The sequence below is a fragment of the Caretta caretta genome, chromosome 4, assembly GCF_965140235.1.
Source record: "Caretta caretta isolate rCarCar2 chromosome 4, rCarCar1.hap1, whole genome shotgun sequence".
Taxonomy (NCBI): Eukaryota; Metazoa; Chordata; order Testudines; family Cheloniidae; genus Caretta; species Caretta caretta.
Genome location: NC_134209.1, coordinates 133,186,526 through 133,206,558, shown reverse-complemented (window position 1 = coordinate 133,206,558; position 20,033 = coordinate 133,186,526). Strand labels below are relative to the sequence as shown.

Sequence of the window (20,033 nt, the reverse complement as noted above, 5' to 3'; positions counted from 1 at the left end):
GGTTCAGAGGCCTCAATTTTCAGCCTCCTCTGTTACCATGACCTGTGCCCATTCCCAGCCACCCACTAAGGGCTACTTTTGATGCCTCGGTAGAGATCCACCCATCACTATTGATGCCACCCACTTCTACCTCCCCCTTATCTGTGGGGATCATCTCTCACTTTTTGCCTGCAATTGGGACTGCGTCACGGTATACAGTTGGGTCCTGGAACATTCTTGATGGATAATTTCTAGGTTTCTCACTCTCCCTCCCCACAAACCCACTTCCTGGTCCATCTTCAGGAACCACTCTCACTAGGTGATTCTTCAACAGGAGGCAGACTCCCTCTTTCAACGAGGGGCAACAGAAATAGTGTCACCTTGGTATCAAGGGAGAATGTTCTATTTTAGTCCCCAAAAAGATACGGTGGAGACCCATTCTGGACCTTCAACAACTCCTAGTATCATAGAATATCAGGGTTGGAAGGGACCTCAGGAGGTCATCTAGTCCAACCCCCTGCTCAAAGCAGGACCAATCCCCAGTTAAATCATCCCAGCCAGGGCTTTGTCAAGCCTGACCTTAAAAACTTCTAAGGAAGGAGATTCTACCACCTCCCTAGGTAACGCATTCCAGTGTTTCACCACCCTCCTAGTGAAAAAGTTTTTCCTAATATCCAACCTAAACCTCCCCCACTGCAACTTGAGATCATTACTCCTTGTCCTGTCATCTTCTACCACTGAGAATAGTCTAGAACCATCCTCTTTGGAACCACCTCTCAGGTAGTTGAAAGCAGCTATCAAATCCCCCCTCATTCTTCTCTTCTGCAGACTAAACAATCCCAGTTCCCTCAGCCTCTCCTCATAAGTCATGTGTTCCAGACCCCTAATCATTTTTCTTGTCCTTCGCTGGACTCTCTCCAATTTTTCCACATCCTTCTTGTAGTGTGGGACCCAAAACTGGACACAGTACTCCAGATGAGGCCTCACCAATGTTGAATAGAGGGGAACGATCATGTCCCTCGATCTGCTGGCTATGCCCCTATTTATACATCCCAAGATGCCGTTGGCCTTCTTGGCAACAAGGGCACACTGTTGACTCATATCCAGCTTCTCGTCCACTGTAACCCCTAGGTCCTTTTCCGCAGAACTGCTGCCTAGCCATTCGGTCCCTAGTCTGTAACGGTGCATTGGGTTCTTCCGTCCTAAGTGCAGGTCCCTGTACTTATCCTTGTTGAACCTCATCAGATTTCTTTTGGCCCAATCCTCCAATTTGTCTAGGTCCCTCTGTATCCTATCCCTACCTGCCACCGTATCTACCACTCCTCCTAGTTTAGTATCATCCGCAAATTTGCTGAGAGTGCAATCCACACCATCCTCCAGATCATTTATGAAGATATTGAACAACACCGGCCCCAGGACCGACCCTTGGGGCACTCCACTTGACACCGGCTGCCAACTAGACATGGAGCCATTGATCACTACCCGTTGAGCCCGACAATCTAGCCAACTTTCTACCCACCTTATAGTGCATTCATCCAGCCCATACTTCTTTAACTTGCTGACAAGAATACTGTGGGAGACCGTGTCAAAAGCTTTGCTAAAGTCAAGAAACAATACATCCACTGCTTTCCCTTCATCCACAGAACCAGTAATCTCCTCATAGAAGACGATTAGATTAGTCAGGCATGACCTTCCCTTGGTGAACCCATGCTGACTGTTCCTGATCACTTTCCTCTCATGTAAGTGCTTCAGGATTGATTTCTTGAGGACCCGCTCCATGATTTTTCCGGGGACTGAGGTGAGGCTGACTGGCCTGTAGTTCCCAGGATCCTCCTTCTTCCCTTTTTTAAAGATTGGCACTACATTAGCCTTTTTCCAGTCGTCCGGGACTTCCCCGGTTCGCCACGAGTTTTCAAAGATAATGGCCAATGGCTCTGCAATCACAGCCGCCAACTCCTTTAGCACTCTCAGATGCAACACATCCGGTCCCATGGACTTGTGCTCGTCCAGCTTTTCTAAATAGTCCCTAACCACTTCTTTCTCCACAGAGGGCTAGCCACCTACTCCCCATGCTGTGTTGCCCAGCGCAGCAGTCTGGGAGCTGACCTTTCATCTTTATTGAAAAGCCAAAATTCAGATTGTTACTCTAGCATTGATAGTCTTTGATCTGTGAGTTATCTGTACAATGGTCAGCGTATGCCTTGCTCTTCTAGGCCACATAGCCTTGATCACTTATGTGGGCACTATTCTCCAGGCTTAATTTATGATGCTTGCAGGCCTGGCTTCAGTCGGTCTTCTCACAAGACAAGGGTCACATCAACACCAGAGTGACTGTCGAATTTGGAACGAGTGAGAGTAGGCATCCTGTGCAACACTCCCACCCTCCATGTCACCATTGTAGCACATGCATCCCTTCTGGTTCAGGGTGCTGACTTGAACAACGACACCAGACAAGGTACCTGGACCCCATCAGAGGCCAGACTGCTTTTCATTCTACTGGATGTCGGACAACTGTCTTTTACATAAAGATCTCTTCTCCTCTGTCTAGAAGCAGTAAGGCTTTGGGACTGGTGCGTCAGAAACTGCATCACCATCTGTCAGGGTTCCTTCCCCACTCTGAACTCTGGGGTACAGATGTGGGGACCCGCATGAAAGACCCCCTAAGCTTATTCTTACCAACTTAGGTTAAAACTTCCCCAAGGCACAGATTTCTTTCTTGCCTTGGGATTGCTGCCACCACCAAGTGATTTTAACAATCAGGGAAAGGAACACTTGGAGTCCTATTCCTCCCAAAATATTCCCCCAAGCCTACACCCCCTTTCCTGGGGAAGGCTTGAGCATATATCCTCACCAATTGGTTACAAAGGGACTACAGACCCAAACCCCTGGGTCTTAGAACAATTGAAAAAATCAGTCAGGTTCTTAAAAAGAAGGATTTTATTTAAAGAGGAAAAAGATAAAAGAATCACCTCTGTAGACTTAGGCTGGTAGTTAGCCTTACAGAATATCAGAAAATTCAAAGAGCACAGAGGAACCCCATCTAGTCTTAGTTTCAAAGTTACAACAAAACAGGGATAAATGTCCCTTTAGGAAAGGGAAAATTCACAAGTTGAGAAAACAAAGATAAACTAATTTGCCTTGCCTGGCTGTTACTTACAAGTTTGAAATATGAGAGACTTGTTCAGAAAGATTTGGAGAACATGGATTGATGTCCGGTTCCCCTTAGTCCCAAGAGCAAACGGCCACAGAAACAAAGAACCCAAAACAAAACCTCTTCTCTTCTCCCTCCCTCCCCCCCCCGCTCCCCTATTTGAAAGTATCTTTTGTCCCCATTGGTTTCTTTGGTCAGGTGCCAACCAGGTTACTTGACCTTCTTAACCCCTTACAGGTAAGGAGGAATTTAGGCTACCCCTATGGTTATGACACCATCCAAGCTGCATACCTTCTGGATGCTCAAAACTCTTTAGCGCACAACCCGAGCAGAAGCTTCTGTGCAGACCACAAGTGGAATATACACAGCTCTGTCCTAAGTGAGATATTCACTCCGGGGACCACCTCGCGAGGATCTCTTCGTATTCCAAATTAACAAAAAACTTCCCCTGTGTTGCTTCAGATGAGATATGGGTCACAGCACACATGGCAATGCTTTCTTGTTGTCATGGATGGACAAACTCAGATACGTCTTGCCTCCCATTCCTCTGCTACCACAGGTCTTGAAAATGACTCTCCCTCTGTCATGAAGAGTCTTTCTCCTACCAGGCAACTCGCCCAGACAGTTTTGGTTCCTGGAATTTCAGAGAATGTCTGTCTGCTCTCCTATCAGGATCCGCCCCTTCCCAGCTTTCCTACATCAGATAGGGGGAAGAATCAGACACCCCAATCCAGACCCATTCCTCCTCATGGCTGGTGTTTGGAGGGGCATCAGAATTAGAATGTTCTTGTTCAGCACCTGTCCAAGTTATCCTTTCTCAAAGTTGAAAAGATTCAACTAGGACCTGCTACCTAGCTAAATGGAGACATTTCTTACCTGGGCTCAGCATGACTGGCCTTCTCCAAGCACTGCAGATATTCTAGTTGTTTTAGACTATTTCCTGTCTTTAGAAAAAAACTCAGATCTCTGCATTAGCTCACTGTGATCAGTGCCTTCCTATCTCAAGTAGATAATGTTCCATTTTTACTCACTCAACAACAGTCATTCTTGAAAGACCTAGTCAGGATTTTTCCACCTGTGGTCAAACTTACAATGCAATGGGACCTCAATCTTATCCTGTCAGCACTCATCAGACCACCATTTGAACCCTTGACAATATGCTATTACCTCTGCCAGAAGGGTGAGCAAGATTGCAGCTGTCATGGCAGGCCCACCAAATACCACTTTTTACAAGGAAATGGTCTCTCTTCACCTCCATCCTAAGTTCCTCGCGAAGGTTATTTCTGAAAACCATGTCAACCAAACTATCTGCTTAAGTGTTTCTTTCCAAAAACCCCATGCCGCTGCTGAAGAGAGAAGACTTTCATTCCTGTGGTGTCAGACAGGTTTGGTCCTTTGCAGGTAGAACGCCCAGACACATCAGAGAATCACCGAGGCTTTTTCTCACCATAACAGAAAGATATAGTGTGTCCTCACAACCCTCTGAGAAACTCTAAATGGATTTCTGGATGCATCATCATGTGCTATCAATTAGTGCATATCCCTCCACCTGGCAGGGTAGAGGGCTCACTCAGCCAGATCACAAGCTGCTTCTACAGGAAGCATCAATACTGGACATACGCGGAGCAGCTACCTGGAGTTCCATTAACAAAACATTGTGCAATTGTTCAGTCCTTTGCTGTAGATGCAGCAGTGGGAACTGTAGTACTTAAAAAAAAAAACACCTGAGGACTTCTTGTGGCACCATAGAGACTAACAAATTTATTTGGGCATAGAACCCACTTCATCAGATGCATGGAGTGGAAAATATAGTAGCAGGTATAAATACACAGCACATGAAAAGATGGGAGGTGCCTTACCAAGTGGGAGGTCAGTCTAACGAGACAATTCAATTAACAGTAGGATACCAAGAAAGGAAAAATCACTTTTGTAGTGGTAATGAGAGTGGCTCATTTCAAACAGTTGACAAGAAGATGTGAGTAACATATGGGGGAAATTAGGTTTTGTAATGACCCAACCACTCCCAGTCTTTATTCAGGCCTAATTTGATGGTGTCCAGTTTGCAAATTAATTCCAGTTCTGCAGTTTCACATTGTAGTCTGGTTTTTGAAGTTTTTTTGTTGAAGAATTGCCACTTGTAGGTCTGTTATTGAGTGACCAGGGAGATTGAAGTGTTCTCCTACTGATTTTTGAATGTTATAATTCCTGATGTCAGATTTGTGTCCATTTATTCTTTTGCGTAGAGACTGTCCAGTTTGGCCAATGTACATGGCAGAGGGGCATTGCTGGCACATGATGGCATATATCACGTTGATAGATGTGCAGGTGAACGAGCCCCTGATGGCGTGGCTGATGTGGTTAGGTCCTGTGATGATGTCCCTTGAATAGACACTATCTATTGAATCCATTTATTGTGTGCATACTGAAAATGTGCACACTTCGTTAGGCTTCCCTGTTACCCACGAGTACTGAATCACCACTTAAATATTAGCTTCAGTGTGCACCTTAGAGTATTTTGTAAGATTGAGGATAGAGGTTATGACAATCTATTCCCCAGAACATTAGAATTGTGAAGGGACACAGTTAACTGAAAAAATGTATCTTCTGTCTCAAACTATTTTTCCTTATTGTAATACCTGAGATAGTAGGGGAAAAACTCCCCTCATCCCTTCTGTTTTTCCTAGTGAATTGGTTTTAAGCATTTGGCAGCTCTTTGTTTATAGTCAGTATCATTTCCCCTTTTTAGATCGGTTTTTCTCATAGCAAATGGAAGAGGTGTTTAAAAAAAAAATAAGAAAATATGGTAGTAAAACTACAAAATTAATGCTTGGGGGGCAGGCACACTATCTGAAATGATTTCTAACTCAGGTTTCAAGTTGATGTCCCTTTTAATTCATGCCAACCACAGTTGCTTTTAGATGGAGCCAAAACCAAAATAATTAGATTTGGGGCAGTTGTTGGCCAAATTGTGTGTGTGTGTGTGTGTGTGTGTATGTACATATACACATTAAACTTTACTGCTTTTAATTTAAGCTTTCTTGAGGTCTGTCATGTTCTGCATAGCAATGGCTGCACCTGCTTTTAACGTTCACCCTTTATGGGTTTTCTAATCTCTCTTGGTTATCAAACTGAAGTGCAGCATTATTGCATAGGAAACCTACACGTATCATACTAAAAATAATCAAGACACAGAGGTGTTTGTTTTTGTTGTTGTGTTCAATGGTGAATATAAAATTTGTTCCTTTCTTTTGAACAGATGCATATAGATTCCCATGAAGCTCTGGGAGTACTGAACACTTTATTTGAAATTTTGGCTCCTTCATCCCTCCGTCCTGTGGACATGCTTTTAAGAAGTATGTTTGTTACTCCCAGTACAATGGTAAGTGACCAGTGAAGGAGATTACACTACCTGTTCGATGTCGAGGCCTTTAATGCATTTTTGGCCATATACTATACATTTCTGACCTATCCTCTACTCTGATTGTCTGTCTGTCAAGACAATTCAGCATTTTCATACATGGCAAAACAGTAGTGAGTGTTCTCTTACTCCTTTGCAAGGTGTATATTTCTGTTCCTAAATCCTGCTGAAGTTAGTTTGGTAACATGTTCAGAAATAGGGAAGAACTCAGTAGGAGGACTAGTTTGCCTTTGGATAGGTCATTTTACTTGTAATGCGATGGTGAAGAATGGGGAGCCTCCTGATGTAAGAGAAATTCCATAACCTGGTTTATGAATAGGGCCCTACCAAATTCACAGCTGTGAAAAACACGTCACAGACCATGAAGTCTGGTCTTGTGTGCTTTTATGCTATACTATACCAATTTCATGGGGGAGACCAGTTTCTCAAACTGGGGGGTTGTGACCCAAAAGGGAGTTGCAGGGGGGTCACAAGATTATTTTAGAGTGGATCATAGTATTGCCACCCTTACTTCTATGCTGCCTTCATAGCTGGGTGGCCAGAGAGAGCAGCGGCTGTTGGCTGGGCGCCCAGTTCTGCAGGCAGCGCCCCGCCAGCAGCAGTGCAAAATTAAGGGTGGCAATGCCATACCATGCCACCTTACTTCTGCATTGCTGCCGTCAGAGCTGAGCTGCCAGAGAGTGATGGCTGCTGACTGAGAGCCCAGCTCTGCAGGCAGCAGCGCAGAAGTAAGGGTGGCAATACCATACCATGCTGTCCTTATTTTTGCAGTGTTGCTGGCGGCAGCTCTGCCTTCAGAACTGGGCTCCCAGCCAGCAGACGCTGCTCTCTGGCCACCCAGTTCTGAAGGCAGGGCCACTGCCAGCAGCAGCGCAGAAGGGTAGTAGTACCACAACCACCCCTACAATAACCTTGCAACACCCCCCCTCCTCCTCCCTCTTCCCTTTTTTTTAGTTGAAATGTTGAGGTGTAACAAAGATTCCCCCCTAGTATTTCATTTTTGAGACAGTATGGAAGTTTTTTTATGAGAACTTTTATTCACAAAAGTGTTGTAGAAGTACCCATTCCCCAGATCACACAGCATTGAGTGCTCTCAAAGCCAAACTGATTTCCAGGAGCTGCTATGGACATTCAGCTCCTGGGAGCCATGATAGCAGAAGAGAAGGTAGAAAAGTTTACCTCATTCATAAAGATGTTTGTTCAAAGAAGTGAACATATACAATCTTTTATAAGGTCTAATATGTTGTCAGTTCTCCATGACATTATTTCAGTTTTCAGTCTCTTAATCTGCTGCATTTTTCTGTGTTTTTTTTTTAGGCATCAGTGAGCACTGTTCAGTTATGGATATCTGGTATCCTAGCTATCCTTAGAGTTCTGATTTCACAATCAACAGAGGATATAGTTCTATCTCGTATTCAAGAGCTTTCTTTCTCCCCTTACTTATTGTCATGTCAAACAATTAACAAGCTAAGGGATGGGGAAAATAATGTACCAACACCTGAAGAACAAATTGAGCTGAAACAGGCTAAATATCTGCCTGAAGAGACATTTTCCAGGTACGTTGTCTTCTGAATCTATCGTTTTTTTGTAGAACTTTTGGTGAAGTATTAAAAGAGTGGCAAGTGATATGGAAACATAAGATTTATATTTACCTGGATGTTACCTGAAATGGACATGGGGGGGGGGGTGGATTTAAGGTTGGATGCAAGTTTGAGGGATAGAATGAGCTGTGGTGCTGTTGGATGTATTACATGGGATGGAGGTGTGTATTTTTGTTTAACAATTTTTGGCTGTTTTGGTTTCTTTTCCCATGCTGAAGTGAAAAGTACCACTGACTTCTCTGGGACCAGGATTTCATCCTGGGAATTGACTCTTCCTTCTCCCTTACTTTAGCCTGTACTCTGCATTGTTGCCTCAGTGGCATATGGGTGGGATGAGTTGGGTGACTTCACCTTTTCACATGCACAGGAGGGAAAGAACATGTAAGGGGAAGATCAGCTTTCTTTTTAAAGGATAGGTTGTAACCTAGAGCCTTCTGAGGGTGAGACACTTATGCAAAGTAATTCAAGAGAGATTTTGGATGTGGTTGAGTTGGAAATACCCTACTACTGTAGGGGGAAGGAATTAGGGTAGGATTTTATCCCTCCAGGTGAGGGTTGAGACCCTTATGAGAAGAACTTTTTATCTACAAATTCATTCGGCGGAGGGGGGAGTAGTTGTGATTTGGCAGAACTTTTGGACTGGGAATCCTACTGGATCTGAGACTTGCTAAGAGAAGGATTGGGGAATGGTTGTGGGATGGATTGTTAGTGTGATTCAGGTTGTTGGGTGGGTTTTTTAGCTTTCCTTGGTGGCCTTTATTTGGGTAACTATATTCCTGTGGCCACTTTCTGGTGGCACAATGATGCCCTTTGCTAGGAATATGTATAGCTGATAGAGAAAGGGGAGTCTTTGGTTATGAAGACTTGGGGTCTTTCGTGTCTAGGGTGGTCAGTGGGAAAGATTTTGTGTAAGGTGGAAACCTGTTTTGAGTGGCTTAGTCTTGATGCCCTTCATTTTGTCTGTTGTCTCTTGGAAGGATAGCACGTTGGGTAGGGTTTTAGGTGTTTGATTCATGTTGATTGCAAGGGTGGTGATTAGTGAAACAGTGACCATCTGTGATTTGATGGCAGATGAGGTTTTGCATAACTGAGACCTGGACGCTTAAACACACTGCAAATACTCTGCTTTAATCAATTTTTACACTAGAAAATGAGTCTGAAAGCTGGAGCTGAGATTTTTCCTTGTGGGTAGAGGAAGCAAGAAGAACTTTATGGGGAAAATTTTAAAGTGAGGCACTGTTAAGCAGGATTGTATTTGGTTCAGGTCAACCTGCTGAAACCTGTTAACTCAGTAGTAAAAACCTTAGTTGGGACAGATAGGAAATAAGCTGATGTGTTTATTTTCCTGACTGTGTTGTGTGGGATTTTTTTTAGGTTCTTGTTACAATTAGTGGGCATTCTATTGGAAGACATTGCTACTAAACAGTTGAAAGTGGACATGAATGAACAGCAGCACACTTTCTATTGCCAAGAGTTGGGCACATTGCTTATGTGTTTAATACATATCTTCAAATCAGGTAATAATCTCAAAATGAGTTGTATTGTGCCATGATGACAATCAAAGAGTTCTTTTCAGTTCTGAATCAGTTGTTTAATGAGTTTAAAATCTGTTTAGGTTGAGAATATTGGCTGCATATAAAATATCTTTTCTTCTCCCAAGTTTGTGTCCATATCAGAAGCCAGAGCCAGAAAAGTCGTCTTTTCCTTTAGACTTTTTTTATTGAACACACAGCTTCAAGACCTGTTTTCATACTCTGCCCTTTTAGCAGAGTAGACTATAATTGATGACCTTTCATTCGTTAAACATTGTCCTTTTAAATGTCCAAAAGAACTCCAGTTGAGAAATGCAGTGCGCATCATTACTCTTGAGTTGGATTTCCTCTCACCTTCCCCAAATGCAGGGGCCTCGAACTCAATTTACCTTAGGGCCAGTGCCAGTCCTCAAATCCTCCCAGCGGGCCAATAATGTCACTGAAGATGGTGTTCAGAAAAGAAAATGTTTATATTGTATTTTTTATTTCAAATTTCTTCGAAATAATAAAACTTGTCACACAACTTTATACAATTCTTCGCTTGCCAGACAGTTTTTAGTGTTTGCCAGACAAAAAAGAAACATACTGTTCGCCTCATAGAGAGCAGACCAGCAGAAAATGGTCCCTGGCTAAATCGCTCTCATTGGTGCTGGCCGCAGCACGGTTCAGCACTTATGACTAAGGCTACGTTTTAGTCACGGGTATTTTTAGTAAAAGACATGGACAGGTCATGGGCAGTAAACAAAAATTCACGGCCCGTAACCTGTCCATGATTTTTACTATATACTCCTGACTAAAACTTTTGCGGGGGGAGCTTGGGGAGTTCTGTGGTGGGTGGGTGGGGAGTTTTGGCGGGGGTGGAGGGAGAGGGAGGTTCCCTTCCCTGGCTCCTGGGAGTCGGCAACCTCCAGCTCTTAGCACCAAATGCTACCGCCCCAAGCCCCAGTTTTGCAGCTCCCATTGGCTGGGAACCGCGGCCAGTGGAAGCTGTGAGGGTGGTGCCTGCGAGCAGAGGCAGCATGTGGAGCTAGGAGCTGAGGGAGGGAAGTTCTTGTCACCTTTCTGGGGAACCCCCCCCCAGGTACGCACTGCCCACACCCCAGCTCTGAGGCCCCCACGCACCCAAACTCTTGCTGCGAGGGGGCCTGAGACTGCCCCAGCAGCAGCCGGTGCAGCTGGCCCAGGGGTTGCCCAAGCTGCTCAGGCGGCTCCCAGGCCAGACACATGGGCCGCTGCAGAAGTCATGGAGGTGACGGAAAGTCACGGAATCTGTGACTTCTGTGACAAACACTGAGCCTTACTTACGATACTCCAGGCACCTCCGGCAGCACCTTCATGGCAGCTGCTGCCAGAACCCCGCACTCTGCTGCGGAGTCTAAGGGCTCTAAAAACTGCCCCTCTCCACCACAGCGCCATCGACAGTGCTAAAGGAGACAGCACCAACAACTGCTCAGATTATAAGGCAGCCGAATGCTGCTAGCACAATAGCGCCAACACAGACAGCACCGGCTCAGCACACCGCACTCCCGATACAATTGGCACCTCACTCTTTGGCACCGAAGCACTGGTGCCGCACCATTTTCTGCACCAGAAGGATCTGTTGACCCTGGAGTTCCCTCTTTTGGGCACTGATGTCTCACGGGGGCCGTCTGTACCAGAGCAACTGTTATCTCCGATAGCACCACCGTTCTTGAGTGATGAAGATGAGGAGGTTGAAGGGGTATTCTCCCCTCACCATTCCTCCCCGATCAGAACACTTACGGCAGCTGGACCATTACGATCACAGTCCACATATGGGACCATCCATGACCTTCCCTGAGCACTAGCTGTACTGGGATCCTTGGAGGTCTTACAGAAGGCGCTACAGCAGGTGGCCCAGCCCATGTAGGGAAGATGCTGGATCCTCACCTCCACCCTTGGAGACTGAAGCTACCGAGACAAGGGATGAACTCATGGCAGAGCAGGAAGAGGACACTGCTCCTGACACCTTGCCAACCAACAATAATTCATCCTCCTCACCAGATGAGACAGTTATGCCTTCCACCCCCAACCACTGCGGATGACTTTAACCACTTCCAAGATTTATTTAAAATAGCGGCCAATGGGCTCAAAATTGCTCTGGAGGAAGTGCCAGTAACAAACTAACAGACATCTTACAGACATCTTCCTCCTCAAAGATAGCATTGCCAATCAGTGGGACTATAATAGAATCTGCCAAAACAGTCTGGCAAACTCCAGCCACCATACCTCCAACCAGTAAAAGAGCAGAGAAAAAGTGTTATGTTCCCTTGAAGGGATCAGAGTTTTTTTTCCCCACACACTCAGTACCCAACTTGCTGGTAGTGGAAGCAGCCAACCAGAGGGGCAAACAACAACACTTTCCGCCACGCCCTTTGTTAAGGATAGTAAGAGGTTGGACCTATTCGGCCACAAAGTATATTTCTCCTCCACACTTCAATTCAGAGTGGTAAATTATGTAGCACTACTTGCCAAATACAACCACAGGAGCTATGGAAAGTTTATGGACTTTTTCCCCTCCGGAATATCATTAATAGAGAACAATTCAAATTGCTGGTCTCTGAAGGGCAAATGATTGCATGCATGGCTCTTCAGGCCTCATTAGACATTGCTAACACCCCTACAGCTGTGGTTATGTGATGGGCCTCATGGTTGAACTCCTCAGAATTCCCATGTGAAATACAAAATATAGTCGAAGACCTTCTCTTCGATGGAGAGAGATTATTTGCAGCCAATACCAATGAGGTACTGCACACTGTGAAAGGCTCACTGGCAACTCTTCCATTGCTCGGCATTCATACACCTGCCACAAAAAGGAGACAATATAGGTATCTACCATACCAGAGAAATAGATATTCAAAATATACACAGCAACACCAGAGGCCTTAAGAATAACGACAAAGAGACCACAACGATGCTGACTTCCACCAGCTGCAGTGTCCCAAGCCCCTTCTTCTAAATAACAAATTTGAAGGCTTGGGTGAGGGTCTGGAAGACCTTTCCCACATTCCAGAGCTAACACCCTCCATCCTTCTGTTTTTGGAGACCATTTACTTCCATTCTACCTGAAATAGGCTGCCATCACCATGGACAAATGGGCTCTAGAAGTCATCCATAAGGGCTATACCATCTCTTTCCTTTCTATCCATCTCCTCACACACACACACACACACACACCCTCCCTCTCCATCCTACTTCAGGTATCCCTCTCATGAACATCTGATATGACAAGAGGTAGATCATGTCCTAGAACTCTGGGAAGTGGAAACTGTTCCCATGCAACACAGGGGAAGGGTTTTTATTCCCACTATTTTTTTTTAACACACAAGAAAAATGGGAGATGGCGACCTATGCTGGATCTAAGGTGACTGAAGAAGTTTGTGAGAAAAAAATAATTCAAGATGGTCACAACTATAATTCCAGTGCTGGAGCAGGGGGACTGGTTCTCAGCCCTCAACCTGCAGGATGCCTATTTTCAAGTTACGATACATCCTGCCCACAGGCAGTTTCTGAGATTTACTTTGGGCAAAGACCACTATCAATACAAAGTTCTACCTTTTGGCCTGTCAACAGCACCTTGCATTTTCTCAAAGATCCTCGTGGTAGCAATGGTGCATATGAGAAAACAAGGAATAATAATATTCCCTTGCCTGGACAACTGTCTTCTGAAGTCACACACTCGAATAGATGCCATTCGGACTACCCAAATGACGATAGATTGCTTCCAGAATCTGGGTCTACAAATAAACAAAAAGAAATTGACAGTAGAACCAGTTCAACAGTTAGAATTCATCAGCACTTACCTTGACTCCGTGGCAGCGAAAGTGTCACTTCCATGAGACAGATTCGACACGATAAAGACACTCATATCCAATGTGGAACAGCCCACACATGCCTCCAACTTCTGGGCCACATGGCAGCATGCACATTTTTGGTTTACATATGCGCTGCCTACAAGGGTGGTTAGGAACTATCTACAGACCAAATAAACACGGAGTAAACAGACTATTAATGATGCCTCCCAAAGTCAAGGAATCACTAACCTAATGGACTCAACCACACAACAGGTGCTCAGGGATCCTATTTACACAAGACCCTCCATCACAGATGATCGCAACGGATGCTTCCCTTGTAGGTTGGGGAGTACATATGCAACATCACACAATTCAAGGGTTATGATCTGCAGCCAAGACGAGGCTACACTTAAACCTGCTAGAACTCTGTGCTGTCTGCAATGCCTTCCTCCACTTCCTACCATTCATAAAGAACCAGAACATAAGAGTAATGACCAACAACATTGCTTGCATTTTCTACATAATCAGGCAAGGGGGAGCCATATCACACTCGTTATGCACCAAGCCTATGAGACTCTGGAATTGGTGCATCCAGCACAATATCCATATTTCTGCTTCCTAGCTACCCAGATGCCAGAACACCATGGCAGACGAGCTCAGCAGACATTTCCTCTACTACCAAGAATGGGAATTGAACGACGTGATACTAGAACACACATTCCGAAAATGGGATCACCCACAAATAGACGTATTTGCGACAGCCCAGAACACAAAATGCCCGAGATTCTATTCCAGAGCAGCTCTGGGAAAGTAATCAATGGGGGACGTGTTCCTGACCAAGTGGGGCACAGATCTCCTCTTTGCATTCCTACCCATACCATTACTACCCAGAGTAATACTGAAAATAAGGACCTGATAAAGCCAGAGTCATCCTAATAGCCCCCACATGGCCAAGACAAGCATGGTATACATACATAACACGGATGTCAGCATGTGCTGCAGTCACTCTCCCGCCTCGGATGGACCTGTTAACACAATGCGAGGATCATGTGCACCGTCTGAACATAGAACTTCTACATCTGAAGGCATGGCTCCTCTGTGGTTCTCTAATGATGAACTAGGTTGCTCTAAACGGAGGAAGTGGGTGCTACTTCACAGTAGAAAACGTTCTCCACGTAAGACCTACCTACAAAAGTGAAAGATTTACAGCCTGGTGCACCGCCAGACAAACAACTGCAACATCGGCACCTCTTCCATTGATATTAGACTACCTCCTGGAATTAAAACAATTGGGCCTCTCTATCAGTTCAACAAAAGGACAACTTAAGTTGCTGACATCTATACTTTTAATTTAGCTGCATTTTAATGTAGTTTATGTCTGGGAATATAAAAATGTACTGTCAAACTTGTGTATTATCATGGTGTAGCCGGATATTGTCCTTACCCCTCTTCCATAGCCTCTGTGCTATATTGGTTCAGAATGTGAGCTCTTCGGGATTGCAGAACTGTATTTTTCTTTGTGTACAGCTATTAACACACTGAGTACTACTGAAACTAACAGATTAGTTTCAAGTTTTCAGTAGATTATTTTAAACAGCTTTGTCCTCTATTTAGCCTACCTAAGGTAGATATCTTTAATAGCTATAAGAAAAGGAGTACTTGTGGCACCTTAGAGACTAACCAATTTATTTGAGCATGAGCTTTCGTGAGCTACAGCTCACTTCATCAGATGTTTACCGTGGAAACTGCAGCAGACTTTATATACACACAGAGAATATGAAACAATACCTCCTCCCACCCCACTGTCCTGCTGGTAATAGCTTATCTAAAGTGATCAACAGGTGGGCCATTTCCAGCACAAATCCAGGTTTTCTCACCCTCCACCCCCCCACACAAATTCACTCTCCTGCTGGTGCTAGCCCATCCAAAGTGACAACTCTTTACATAATCAAGTCGGGCTATTTCCTGCATAGATCAAGGTTTTCTCACATCCCCCCCACCCCCATACACACACAAACTCACTCTCCTGCTGGTAATAGCTCATCTAAACTGACCACTCTTCAGGTTTAAATCCAAGTTAAACCAGAACATCTGGGGGGGGCTTCGCGTGCAAGTAGCTAAAACGGATTGGAAGTAGTTCAGGGATGATATTACTAATAGAAAGTAGGTACAACATGCATTTCTGGATTCTGATATTGTCCCCTTGCAAGACATTTGCACTGTTCCTCTCTTCCTCCAAATACCAGAGGCAGTTCAGACTTGTCCACATGGCTCTGGGATGTGGCGTATGGCCCCTATGGCTTCACTCTGATGCTCTGATTCTGACCATGCAAAACAAAGCAGCACTGCAGAGCTCCTTTGTTATCCATGCTATTCTAGAATTTATAGTTGATTCTGCAGCAGCTGTAAGAAATCTGTTCCCCCTCCCCCACCCTTCTCTAAGGGTACCAAAAGAGCTTTGTTACATGAATAGAGTTGTTCTCTGAGCTCCTCCCATCTATTTATTCCCCTTCCCCAGTTGTGGCAAAAGGGATAAAAGGAGCAAGCTGAAGGACAAGAGGTCACAGAAGGAGAGCTCTGCCATAACTGCTTCCACCCTGCAGACCATCACTCAGCATACATAGCAAAGATTGTTTTCCTCATTTAGTAGTTTTGCTTGTTGCACAAAGCTTTACATTCAAGTCCTGTAGCCACTGCATTATTACAACAGAATATATCTGAGGCCTGGTCTGCATCTGAAACATGGGTCGACCTAGCTGCATCACTCAAGGATATGAAAAATTCAAATGCCTGGGAGATGTAGTTAAGCTGACCTAAGCTCCGGTATTGACACCAAAAGAATGGAAGAATTCTTCTGTCAACCTACCTGTCACCTCTCCAGGGGCTGAATTTACTGCAGCAATGGAAAACCCTCTTCCTTCGCTATAGGGAGTGTCTATGCTACAATGCTACAGGACCATAGCTGCGACACTTCAGCTGTGCTGCTTAACCACTTGTAGTATCGGTATAGCCTGAGGAACACCCTCAGTAGCTATCTAGGCAGAGAAGTGTACCAACCTCCCACTTTAGTCCCTACCCTAAGGAGCCTACTTTCTGTCTGCCTTTGTAAGTATAGTACCTAACACAGTGAGGTTCTGATTTTGATTGGGGCCTCGAGCACTACCTCACTAAAAAAATAATCTACCCTGGCCAATAATACAACAATTTCAGGAAGAATAAAATATTGATATATGTGACTCCCATAACTTTTACTATAACTAAGATGTGCATCTGTGGTATAATTTGATTACTTCAGTGTTATGGTTTTAGACTGAGGTCTAGAGGATTGAATCTGAGGCTAAGAGCCAAGAAGTCCTTAGTTTAATTCCAGTTCTTGTCACTGATTTGCCCTGTGACCCTGGACAGTCATTTAACATTTCTGCTTCTATATCCCCATTTATAAATGGAGATAATCTAATTCATCTACCTCCCCAGAATGCTAAGGGTTAGGTTGCTTGGTTGAGAATGAGACAGTTTAAATTTTCCAAATGCTGTGTAACTGATGAGGGTTTTTTAAAAATTCTCAGTACAAATGGTAACATACATGGTTCCCCTTAATGTATGTGTGTGTTTGTTTCCAGGGATGTTCAGAAGAATCACAGCTGCTGCCAGCAGGCTTTTTACAGGAGATGGATCTGATGGTAGTTTTTATACCCTTGAGAGTCTGAGTGGTCTTGTTCAGTTCATGATTCCCACACACCCTTCTTTAGTGCTTCTCTGGTGTCAAATCCTACTTCTTGTCAATTACACTAACTACAGCTGGTGGTCAGAGGTGCATCAAACACCAAAGTAAGGTTTTTTAATTTCTACAGTTAATTAAGTTTTGTTTTTTAATGTAGCTTATATGATTTCTTAGCTGTTAAGAATTTGAGTACTATATGTGTTAGAACCACTTAAAGAAATTATTGTACTTATAAAGGAGTCTGTACAGTCTTTGTAGTGTTCCATAAGGTCAGTAAAATCTGACTACTTTAGACCAAGAGAAAGAGTGTGTTCCACACATGATGGCATGTCAGGTAGAACTCCGTGCCAGTTGTTGTTTCCCCTTTTAAAGGGAGGGAATTCTACCTTGAATGCCTCTGATTAAAACTGTGGAAATACTACATAAGGGAAAGGGTGGTCTTGTCAGATCCCAGGATGCTTATGGCTTTATAGGTCAATATCAACATCTTATTTCACCCTCCAACTGCTACGCAACCAGTGCAGATCATGGAGCACTGGTGAGGTATATTAATGGAAAGATCTGTTCACTAAGCAGCCATTGCGTAACAAATCCTCCCTTTTGAAATGGTCTGCTTCCAAAGGGTCTTAAAATATAGTATCTGGTAGACAGAGTACAAGCATTGCATTGTCTAGACTCTGAGTGACAATGGATGACAGTTTTGAGATCTGTATCTCAAAGAAAAGACCCCAAACGTAGTCAGATCTAGATTAGAAAAAGTGGTCCTGGGCCTAGCTGCAACTTGATTGTCTGAAAGCTGCTGTTAAATAAAGAACCAAATTATGAATTTGAATAACAAGCTGTGGGACATACTGTATCAGTTGAGGGGGCTAATAGAATTTCTGTCAGTTCTTCCTGTTGTTTCCCCCAGTTTACCAGCAACAGCTCCCTTTTATCTGGATTAGGTGTCTTTCTTACCCCAACACTGGATTAGATGCTCAATCACCGTAGCTGGATGGAGAGAAGTGCTGAGTTTTATCATTACATGGAAGGCTCTGTAGCCCATGTCTCCTTGCAGGCATCTCTGTCAGCCACATTGTAATACGTATTGAACAAGAGGGGTGATGAGTATAGCTATGTTTATGTCACAGAGGTCACGGAATCCATGACTTTCAGAGACCTCTGTGACATTCTCTACTTCAGCCCCAGTGGGTGTGGGACTCTGGAGTTGGCAGCTAGTGGGGCCCTGGCAGGATTCCAGTGACAGGGGGCCCCCTGCAAGGTTCCAGCGACATGTGACAGACTCCTGAGGGGGCCCTCCTCAGGGTTCCAGCGATGGGCGATAGCCTCGCATGGGAGGGGTGGTGGAGGGACCACTGGGAGTTGGAAGGGGGGGACGCCTCAGGCGAGCGGCTGGGGGTGTCCTGTTTTCTGTTTGGGAAATATGGTCACCCTGCAGCTCCTAGCCATCGTGGGCGGAGGGGGGCCCCCCTACAGCTTCTAGCTGCCATGGGCAGAGGGGGAACCTCACAGCTCCCCGCCACCATGGTTTTGGGGAAAACCATGGTGCCGCAACAGCAAATGTCACAGATGGGTCACGACAGCTGTGAATTTGTTTATTACCCATGACCTGTCCCTGACTTTTACTAAAAATAGCAATGACAAAATCTTAGTCTTAGTAATGAGATGTAATCCACAACACCCCACAAGAGACTAAAGAACTAATGACAAAGCAGTTCATATTGAGGAATGCTTAAAATGGGTTCCTTTACAATGTAAATTGAGTATCTACTTTGACTGAAATATTAGCAATAAAACATGTTTTTCTTACAGGAGGCACAGTCTTTCCAGTACTAAATTGCTGAGCCCTCAGATAACTGGAGACAGTGATGAATTTGATTCAGAATCCAAATTTGGCATGTGCAATCGAGAGATAGTACGAAGAGGCGCGCTCATTCTTTTTTGTGACTATGTTGTAAGTTTAGAACTGTGAATTTTAAACCTATAAGTGTTTGTTTTTTGGATTTTGCTTGGGTGCTTTATCTTTGAGGTACAGAGTGTGATCACAATAAGGGAAAAGTGAGAGATCTTAGTCATATTTACTTCCATGGGGAACTACATGGAATTTTTATATATCAATTTTCACTTCTGGAAGTGGATGCTCTTTTTTTTCTTTCTATGCATATGTCTTATTAGTGTGATTATTTTAGATACTTGTGCATTATCTTAGGCATTCTCTCTACACTGAATCTTAGTTGTCTACAAAATTATTCTTTGTAAATAACAATGATGTCTTGAACATTGTATTCTTACATATGTGATCTCAGGAGAAGACTAAGAAGCTTATGAAAGTTTAGACCCTGCTCTGAGGCTGAGTGTTTCTGCATGTCATAATTAGAATAAACTCTTTTCACCTTAAACCCTCCTACATATATTTACTCTGCTACTGCATTCCCCAGTTCTGTTCAGGCTCTCAGGAATAGGGCAACTCCCATGGCTTCAGATTTCGTAGGCTCTCAAACAGTGTTACAGGAGTCAGTCTCTGTACTGATATTAGTACACACTTTCTAGAAGATTGTTCTGCCTCAAGTGAGAAAAATTAACTGTTGAAGACATAAATAGTTAACTGCCATGAAAGATATGGGGTGTTCACTTTAAAAGGAAACAAAAACTACAGACAAACATTGAGACTTTGCAGAAACAATTCTGATACATATTAAGTGTGTATCCATTCATTACTAAAAATGTTGCATGAAAGCAGGGTCTTTGAGTTTACTAGTTCTTTCCATTTGTTCTCTACCAGTATTCATTGTCTTTATGATTACAACATAATGGATGTT

The 20,033-nt window shown here is 44.1% G+C and overlaps 1 protein-coding gene across 6 annotated transcripts in view; it reads left to right on the top strand.

Annotated features, from left to right (window-relative positions):
- The window catches only part of HTT (huntingtin), a 183,395-nt gene that overhangs the window by 106,693 nt on the left and 56,669 nt on the right, over window positions 1-20,033 (top strand). For all 6 annotated transcript variants that reach the window (XR_007356510.2, XR_007356512.2, XM_048849034.2 and 3 more), the window contains 5 exons: window positions 6,387-6,509; window positions 7,866-8,104; window positions 9,524-9,666; window positions 17,114-17,321; window positions 19,027-19,168. Coding sequence is in view for 4 of the 6 variants with exons in the window: in XM_048849034.2 (XP_048704991.2) it covers window positions 6,387-6,509; window positions 7,866-8,104; window positions 9,524-9,666; window positions 17,114-17,321; window positions 19,027-19,168 (855 nt within the window). In the remaining 2 variants the exon portion in view is untranslated. The remainder of the gene's footprint in view (window positions 1-6,386; window positions 6,510-7,865; window positions 8,105-9,523; window positions 9,667-17,113; window positions 17,322-19,026; window positions 19,169-20,033) is intronic.